At 35.9% G+C, this 9899-nt stretch overlaps 1 protein-coding gene across 1 annotated transcript; it reads right to left on the minus strand.

Annotated features, from left to right (window-relative positions):
- Positions 1 to 430: 430 nt before the first annotated feature.
- LOC113229645 lies at positions 431 to 9315 on the minus strand. Its single transcript, XM_026463315.1, has 5 exons — positions 9185 to 9315; positions 7818 to 8037; positions 6248 to 6378; positions 2305 to 2457; positions 431 to 1327 (listed from the first exon to the last, which is right to left on the minus strand). Exons 1-5 carry the CDS (start codon positions 9249 to 9251, stop codon positions 1176 to 1178), a joined length of 723 nt encoding a protein of 240 aa, XP_026319100.1. The 5' UTR covers positions 9252 to 9315; the 3' UTR covers positions 431 to 1175.
- Between the last annotated feature and the right edge of the window lie 584 nt (positions 9316 to 9899).

The following is a 9899-nucleotide window of genomic DNA, read 5'->3' on the forward strand; positions in this document are numbered from 1 at the left end:
TGCTATTTTCAAATAAATTTCGGCTACCGGCGACATTGTCCGACCGCCGCAACCAGCGACACTGTCCAAATGTATGAAATAGAATAATCGCTTCTAGTTGTCGGTTGCTTGTATTCAACACAAGAGATATGTTCGCGCGGCGCCTTGTACAACAACCGGGTCTCGGTGTGCCACTGCTTTTTAATAGACCCTAAAACCGAGTGGGTAACGGATGTGTCTGTCTTACGCATAGTAATTGTAATAACACTGAATATTTTGAAGCACCGTAGATGACATGAATTGTCATTAGGTAAAACGTATTCCCCCATTTGCAAAAAAAGGCTCTATAACTTTCATGATCCACAAAGAGAGAAAGAGTCTTTAGTGGTTTTTTTTGTAAAATTATGTTAATTTAATTATGTTTGTTTATTTATTTTTATGATTTATAGCACTTTACAAAGTTTTAAATTATGACATCAGTACTTTAATAAAAACTAATTTAACAAAAACAATTCAGCGTCATTTGGGGTTTGGATTGCTTCTAACATTTTTTAATTTAATGTTCTCAAAAAAACAGTTGTAGCCTAATAATTTGACCTACCGCCTCGCAAATAGAGGCCGTGAGTCCAAATACGGGCTCGCACCTCTGAATTTTTCGGAATTTATGTGCGAAATTTTTAATATATTTAAAATTTACCATGACCTTTTCGATGAAGGAAAACGTGGTGAACAAACTTATATGTCGAAGACCGGTCACAACCCTCGGCAAACGTGTAAGATCAACTCAACCTAACCCTCATTGGACCAGGGTGGCGGACTATGGCCGAGGGTTTACCTTACCTGAGAGGAGATCTGTGCCCAGCACAAGACGTATAAATGGGTTGATGATGATGATAATTGTTCTTCTTATCGTATCAGAACTATGGATTTTTTGCCATCATGGTGAAAAGGTTTGCCAATTGGGGCAAAAGTCTTGCTGTTTGTTGCCCAGGGTGCCCCAAATGTGCGGGTAAGGTGGAATATGAATAGTATGTTTTACGGAGAGGCTCCTTTCGTAAACGCAACAACTTACAAATACATAGAAAAAAAAGTTAAAACGGTAGAAGTTAGGTAAACAGCAACAGCTGAACTACTAAAATTGTATTTCAATATTTATCTATGATCTAAAGTACCTATACTTAGTGTTAATATAAACTTTAATCTAAAGCTAATTCTTCAGCGGGGACTTTGTGGAAGAATTTGTCCACGTTCTTGATCAATTTGGTGAGAATTGCCTTGACGATTGGGGGGCCAACTTCTCCGATCACTTCATTAGGACTGCTTCGGAGTAGTTCCCGGGCGGCACGACCTTGATATGGTAAAGTTTTTCACATAAATAAGTTTAATATTAAAAAATCAAAGATATTAAGAATCAAATTAGCTTATTGTACAGGAAGTAAATAGATTTATCTATTGGCAACTTATTCTAAGAGAGCTTTGTGTATGCGTGTGTGTGTGCGCGTATTGTTCTTGATAATTATTCTTTTTATTTATGATTTGATTGTAATATATATTATGATATTTTACTACGATGATATTCATTTATTTTTAACCGACTTCAAAAAAGGAGGTTGTCAATTCGATTATATTTTTATTTTGTATGATGATTCTCTTTTTGTTGGAAAGAGGGTACCTCAGTATTGGTTCCATTTAAATTTGAAGAAAATATATAAATATACGTCCTACTCGTATTCGTGTGTATTTTGGTTACAATAACTTTTTAATAAAAAAAAAACCGACGTCAGAAGTTCGTGGAATTACATCTTTTTGCCAAGTTTTATTGAAATCGGTTACCGGAAAGTACGTGAAACCGGATACATCAACTTTATGAAAACAACCGACCGCAAAAGTTCGTGGAATTACATTTATTTGCCAAGTTTTATTGAAATCGGTTACCGGAATGAGCGCGAATCCGGATAGATTCCATTTTTTTAAAAAAAACGTCTTCTAAACTTCGTGGAATTACATTTATTTGCCAAGTTTCATTGGAATCGGTTACCGAAAAGTGCGTGAAACCGGATTCATCTCCTAGTTTGCCACCCTCCGAGGTGGAATATTTTCTTCAAACTTAAATTAAAAAAAACTTAAACCGAACTTCAAACTCAAATCGAAAAACATCACAAATGCCGAAGAAATCGCGTAACCTACACACAAAAATTACAGTCGAATTGAAAACATACTCCTTTTTTAAAGTCAGTTAAAGAAGGATTCCGAGTGCATTTCATTCCGTTAATAACTACTAAAGAAAATGTTAATAATATAATGTAAATTCAAAAGCATAGTTACCTAAAACCTCATTTCCTTCGAACAAGTTTTCCAGGTCGAGCTCAGCCTTTTCTTGCAATTCGTATTTGTGTGTCCAGCTCTTCACATCCCAGTACTTCTTTCCATCTTTCACCTTGTCGGCCATGTCCGCGTCTACTTCTATGTAGAGCTTATCTATAAGATAATAAGATTTCGTTTTGAACAAAAGTTAGGTGCTAGGTCTTCGATAATATTGTTGATCATGTTCCTGATGGTATGAAATTCAGTAACAGTGCGAACTTCACATTAATACAATACTAATATAGTACTCCTAACAGTAGAGCTCCTTGTGAACGAGTTCTCTCCAGGGAAGTACTGCTATCTTACCTATTTCTGCCACCAAGCAGTAATGTGATCATTATTGCGTTCCGGTTTTGAAGGATAAGGGTGCGGAGAAATTACAGGCACATTGGACTTGAAAAAAATTGGATCGAAAAAAAGCAACAGAATAAAACAATAGTACTACTACAATAGTAATATAGTGAGTAGCGATAACTCTAGCCGGGGCTGGTAGCTGTAAAGGTATCTAACTGGGTGACGAAATATCATAGATTTCTCATAGATGGCGCTACGGCTAAAAAGTCGTTGAAAAACCAAATACAAAGATACGACGCAAGCACATAGAAAAATTCGTGAGGTCCGCTGGTTCGTTCCGTGGCTTAGTTGGTATAACGTCTGGCATGGTGTGCTAGAAGATGTCGGTTCGAATCCGGCCGGATCGAAGGAATTTTTTCTGAGTGTTTGATCTTTGTATTAATAATTATAACAAACTAGTGGAGTAATTTCACAAAAAAATATTGAATATTAATATCTATATCGTATAATATCTATATTGGAAATGAAAACATTGAAAACACAGATCTAAATCTCGTATATTTGTTTTTTCAAACCAACCATCAGCATTTCGGGCGGGCAAGTCCCATGGTCACGATTGACTCGTGACTGACGTCAGTGACGTCCGACGTTGCATTTCCAATGTGTATCAATCGCGAAATCCTGAGAAGTTGATATGAACAATTATATTTAGCACCTTTTGGATTAAGCTTTTTGTTATACATAGCATAATGAACCTTGTTAGAATTGTGTAATGGTTGTAATGGTTGTCCAGTCGCTACAAGACTTTTGCTCCGGGAATTTCCGACGGTGCGCGAGAATTCTCTAGAAAATGTGCGACTTGTTTTTTGGTTCTTATCTAGTTTGTATGACATAAATTTCACTTTGCCATGTACGAATTCTTTACAAAATTTCGCTTTCTACCATTAATTTCCTTCCAAACTTTAACTTAACTTTCTTCGATACGTGTGGACTCGAACCAACTGTGCTACTGTACTACGGATTGAGCCAGTAGATGTTACGCATTTATCTATGTGGTTGTTACGGATAGATGGTACAGGGTTCAAACGACTTTTTATCGTAGCGCCACCTGGTAGTAGGGGGTACCTTTACAACTACTAGAAGATTAATAGAGATATTATTATTGCTATATTTCATTTTTATTGAATATCATGTTGTTTTTTTACCACCACGTTATTTATCTGCTTTTTGTGAAAATACTCAGCTCCCGTAGTATGCCGTCTCGATAAAATTACTATATCCACATTTAGCTCTCAACTTCGAGTGAAAAACCAGTATTTTAAAATTTAATCACAATAGCTAACATGGCGACCACCGTGACGTCACATTTTTATGTCATCGCCAGCGTTGCGACCAATGACTGCAAAGATTAACACAATGGCTGCAAGGTCACAGCTGATTTTAAAACATGTTGACGATTCTGCACAGTAATTTTATCAACGTAAAAATTGAGCGCGACAAACGAGATGAAAAGAAATGTTAGAAACAAAGAAATTGATATATATAATATATTGTTTGAAAAACATTTGTGAGTGAGGAGAACATTTTTAATACAATACACGAGAGAAATTAGAAATACATAAATAATAATTAATTGTAAAATATGTAAAAACAGAAACTACAAAAACCCGACATCGTTTTCGCGACACGGATAGCTACAAACGCAATTTCATATCGTTGTCCTTGTTCTTCAAAATGTATAACAATAGTTTATTACCAAATAAGGAAACTTAGCTTTATCACCTGAAATAAATATTATCACGGGGAGGTTTATCACACATACTTAGACTGCCATGCTATGACCTTTGTACTTTGTTATTTTTATTGAAATAAAGATTGAATAAACACAAATAACAGACTCTAGTTCAAGGCCAGTCGTATCGAAGGAATTTATCTTTGTGTTAGTCTAATCTTTATAATAACAAACTACTAGAGTATTTACACAAAAAAATAGATGAATATCATGGTAATAAAAGAAAATCATGACTTTATAAAATACAATATTTAACTTACTTCCAAAAACAACTGAAGCAAAGGACAGGACACAAGCCCATTATAAGTAATCGATGAATACAAGTGTGTTAGTGCTTAATCACTGTACCTATAGCAATATCTCGAAAGTAACATCGATACCGACAAAGTACATTAACGCTATTTTATTCCGTATTTGTTATATCACTTATTGGTGCTTTGCGGGTTTCTTTTATTTCCTTTTAGCACTACAGTTGTAAAGTTGTTAATTATTTACATAAAACCGGTTCATAAGCCTGCATTAAGTCAGTGACCATTTCTATAAAAAAACATCAATGTTAGTACAAGAAGATTTCCTTGTTTTGTAAAATATTGATTGAGAGGAAAACTTTTAAATAATTAATTTAAAAAATAATCCGGTTGTCTTGCTTAAAATTTGTTATTCAATGCAATCAGTGGTACAGTCTTCCTTATGGATATGAAATGCCATGGTCAATTTTAGAGGTCTTTAAATAGGCTTTGGACACAGGTTGACAGAAGCAACGAGAATTTGTTTTTGTGGGGATTGTCAGGTTGACAGAAGCAATTGGAATTTGTTTTTGTGGGGACTGTCAGGTTGACAGAAGCAATTGGAATTTGTTTTTGTGGGGATTGTCGGATGGTTCTAGCCCGGATTATTTGTACGGTGTGATGCAAACGATGGTCTACCTCACACTGTGCCCATCGACACGCTTGAGAATTTATTGGCGGCTACCAGTAACGAGATCAGCGAGGCAAAGTTTTAGGCCGCAATAATATAGTGTATACCATTAATACGATAAGAGCTGTATGTCTTAAGTCCTGTAGGTATCGTGCCAAGTCATTATCGCAAATTGAGAAAATATTAAGGACTTCAAGTGTCTTCGTGGAGTTTCTTTTGACAAGCCAAACTCCAAACGTCAAATTTTATCACCCCAGCCGAAGGTCTTTTTTTATAACGTCAAGTGACGGGACGAACAAGCCGTGCGCCTGATGGTAAGCTGCACGCCTATCCATAACAGTTTCAGTATCACTCAGAGCTTTAAATCGCAAAGATATGAGGGGCATTTCTTATGTGTAACAATCGCGAAAACCTAAGAACTCGATAAAAATGTATACAGTTGAATTGGAGAATCTCCTCCTTTTTTGAAGCCGGTTAAAAAATTGGTTAATATTTAATTTCCTTCTGCTATCAAAAATACTGAGAATAAAACAGTTATAATATGAACCTAAAAAGTAACAGGACTCGGTACTTTTTCGCCTGGACACGCCTGCCCAAAACTGCTGCAGTGCCACTTAGAGCTTCTAAGATTCTAATATCTGGGTTCCATAAAGTAGACAAGTCCCATGTACCTGTCATTTCATCAGCACCCTTACCCTTCAAAGCCGGAACGCAATAATAATGATCACATTACTGCTTGGCGGCAGAAGTAGGTATGGTGGCAGTACTTCCCTGGATGAACTCTTTAACAAGGAGTTTTACAGCCCATTTTGTAGCCCATATCGTACATACTATTCTATTGTAATGCACATTACGTTGACGAGCAAAGAAAACCGTATTAAAAATTAGTAGTGAACTTACTAAGTTTAACGTGTGCTGCACCTTTACCTCGGATGGGTAGGAACAGGATATTGCCTCCCACCTCATACTGCCCTTCTAGACCCAAGTTACATAAACCTGATATTAAAATTTTCGACCTCGCTACGTCCCGGCTGAAAAACAACAAAAATGATTTAATATGAAATGCCAAGAAAATTATTCTGCTCTCCTTTACATAACTATCTAAGTTGACATTTTTAACGAAATTTAGTTATTAACATAACTGGGTATACCGAAATAAGATCCACAACCCCCTCTTATCGTTTTTTAATATCTTATTTAGTTTAAGTAATAATTATTTGTTTTTAACTTTAGCTGTCAAATTCTTGCAAGTTACAGAAATACAAATGAGTTACCTATCACAAGGGAGGCAATATAGGACACTAGATTTTATATGTCTACTAATGGTCTACTATAATAATTATGTCTTTGGTTTATTCTTTTCAAGACAGCTAAGGGCGAAGTTATATTTGTCTGACGTATCGTGTCGTGACGCGTCATACATTTAATATGGTGAGATTTATATTAGTCTGTCGCAATGTGTCGTGATGACTTGTGTTGTGTTACATCAAAAGCGATCCCGATTTGCGACTCGGCGGTGCGGCTGCGTCACGATAGATCAGATAAGTGTACACGCGACAGTGTTGTGTTGTGATATGTCAGATATTGGGAACGTATGAACTCGCCTACAGCCGCGTCGGTATTGTTCCGAAATATCGTCAGAAAGCGTCAGAACACGACATATATGTAAATGTGAACGCTAACCATGACGTCAGAGTGCACCACAACACGACACGTAAGACAAAATATAAATCCGCATTAAGCCTGTGGTTTTATTTCCAATGTGTGTATTTTCAAGCCTAGAGTGAATAGGCATTTTCAGGATAAGCTTATTATATCCTTGAAAAGGTCTTAATAGAAACGTTAATAATGTTTTTTTTGCTATTGTTTTACAATGGCCAAACACAAAAGAAAAATATCAAAGGGAAAACAAGAAATCACCTAATTGTCGCAGTTTCGAAGCAATTGGAAAACAATTTACAAACCGAACAGAAGACAATTTTGTTATATAACATAATCTCAATACAGAGTACTAAAAAACCGACTTCAAATGTACGTGGAATTACATCTATTTGCCAAGTTTTATTGAAATATCCCCTAGTTCGCCACTATACAGGACTTGACACAGGAGATAATAAAAATCGGTTCTCACTACTCAGTATATTGCGAGAAAAACGCCTTGAATTGGAGAATAGCAAACCCAACCATTAAAATAATTGCTCCTTAAGTAAAATTTAGGCGCTGTTTATAAAAATGAATGTTCATGCGTGATCAGCCACCCTTAGAGGTGGATGATTTTCTTCAAAATGAAATGGGGCGACTATGGAGGTACCCTCTTTCCAACAAAAAAGAATCATGAAAATCGGTTCACAAATACCGGAGTTATCGCGTAACATACATACAAAAAAAAACATACAGTCGAATTGAGAACCTCCTCCTTTTTTTGAAGTCGGTTAAAAATGGCTTGAAATTGAATTTAAAAGGAACTTACACGAGTTTCGTAAGTTTACAGGTTTTCAAACCAATGATATCGATGTCGCTCAATATAAGTTTCAGGTCGCTAGTGCTAGCGTCGATCTTGTCATAATGAAGCGGGTCCATCGTTTCGATCCCTAGTTCCGGAAAGCCAGCAGCGAATCGTGGAATAGCCGCTTGACCTGAGTTCTTTGCGCATTTTGGATCACTTGAGCTGCATTTTGTTATGAATGGTGCTGTAATTTAAAATACAAATAGATTACGAATACAAATTGATTACATTGTACCGGCCACACCTTCTCTCCTACATAATGCGTCCTGTAGGGCAACTAACCCTTGAACTACAATAGCGCGCGACTTGCGCAAGAGCGACACAGAGCGCGTGATTTCTTTGCGAGAATAGCAGTATCTCGCACTTTATGTCGCTCTCGCTCCAGTCGCGCCTTATCGTGCTAGCCCTACAGTTTTCATATTCTGCTTTCTGTTCTCGGCCTTTCTAGAATGTTCACTTTGCTTATTAACACTAAAACAATGTACAATCGGATAAGTTGTTTTAGATGCACTATGTACATTGTATTGTATAGTCAATTAATATATTTTTGCATACTAATTATTTCTGTGTCGCACACCGGCGGAACACTAGTAAATAGTATTTAGGAACTCTATACATTTTTCCAAACTAATGCAATGTTTTCATACAAGTGGTCGGTTATTTTACTTTTTTATTTTAGGTCTTATTTGATAAAACTGCGATAATCATTTTTTTCATTAATTTGTTTTTTCCTACTTATATAGGTTTGTCTAGTGGTTTGATGTTGATATTGAGTTCATGTAAATTTAGTAAACTTTAGTTTGAGAAGTTTTTTGTATTTCTTGAGGTTTGATATCATCAGTGTTCAACTGTTGTAATTTTCAGATTTCCATTCTGCTTTGTTACGATAAAAAAAAATCTGTTCATGGCAGTTGCAGTACCACCAAGAGCTTTAAATAGCAAAGATTTGTGGGGCGCTGCCACTAGTCCCGTCACCCTGAGACATGAGTTGACAGATCTCATGTGCCTGTAATTTCATCACCCTTACCCTTAAAAACCGGAACGCAGTAATGCTGACATTACTGCTTGGCGGCAGAAATAGGTGGCAGTACTTCCCTGGACGATTATATATTAAACATATATTTATATACATTCTTCTTAATTCACTAGAGAGCTTTCCTATTTACACTATTTTCTTTTAACAATACGATTTTTTTTCTAAAATAATCATTATGATCATTAAGAAATTGTACGCAAGTTCGCCTAAGTAATCATATTTTTCCTGCTGTTTTAAAAAGAAAACCCGATCAAAAAAATAGACCAAAGTAATTTAGTATTAAAAGTAAACTCACCTCGTGCAGCACTAGTGCTGTAAATAAACGCAACTACGCACGCAAAGGTTAAAATCTTTTCACTCATCTCGAAAATTTCATAGACAAATTATAAGCAAGTGTCCTTCTCGAGAGTCAGTATACCGTATGCTGAATATATCAAGATACCTTTATTTATAACACCCTGCACAAACATACATAGCCAAGGTTTATTATGTATTCGTGTACCGCAGTAGAACAAGTTTTAAGACTTGTCTTCGTCCAAACGTTTTTTTTTTTCAAGTCTTCGGAAATTTACAAAGTAGGTACAAAATGCTTACAAAAAAATACATGGTGTCAGAAAAGTGAGTACGTTTTGACAAAATATTATATTCTAATGATGGTACACAAAGAAAGTAAATGTATAGGCGTTTATGCACTGCATGCGATAAGTATCCGTTCCGAGTCCGAGATTATACAAATCTAAAAACTCGGACCGACTTCGGGTGTCTGATAAAAATTCGATCCCATAAAATAACACTGCAGAAATTACTCGAGTGTAAACCCAATAGTAGGCAAATACAGCATACACATATAACATAGTATCAGCAGCGTTTACTGTGTGTTATGTTATATACAAACAAATGGATATGATTATTCGAAATAATATAAATATGGTGAAATTAAATTGTAAAGTTACGGAATTGTCAGTCAGAGCAGTTATGTAATAAAGTTTTAAACTTATTTAATGATAACG

The sequence above is a fragment of the Hyposmocoma kahamanoa genome, unplaced genomic scaffold (assembly GCF_003589595.1).
Source record: "Hyposmocoma kahamanoa isolate Upper Pololo Valley unplaced genomic scaffold, ASM358959v1 62, whole genome shotgun sequence".
Lineage (NCBI taxonomy): Eukaryota > Metazoa > Arthropoda > Insecta > Lepidoptera > Cosmopterigidae > Hyposmocoma > Hyposmocoma kahamanoa.

Coding starts and splice junctions, on each gene's coding strand:
- LOC113229645 (XM_026463315.1), bottom strand. CDS start 9,251: ATGAGTGAAAAGATTTTAACCTTTGCGTGCGTAGTTGCGTTTATTTAC. Junction 6,379..7,817: donor TGTAAACTTACGAAACTCGT/GTAAGTTCCTTT, acceptor GTTGTTTTTCAG/CCGGGACGTAGCGAGGTCGA. Junction 1,328..2,304: donor CGAAGGAAATGAGGTTTTAG/GTAACTATGCTT, acceptor TACCATATCAAG/GTCGTGCCGCCCGGGAACTA.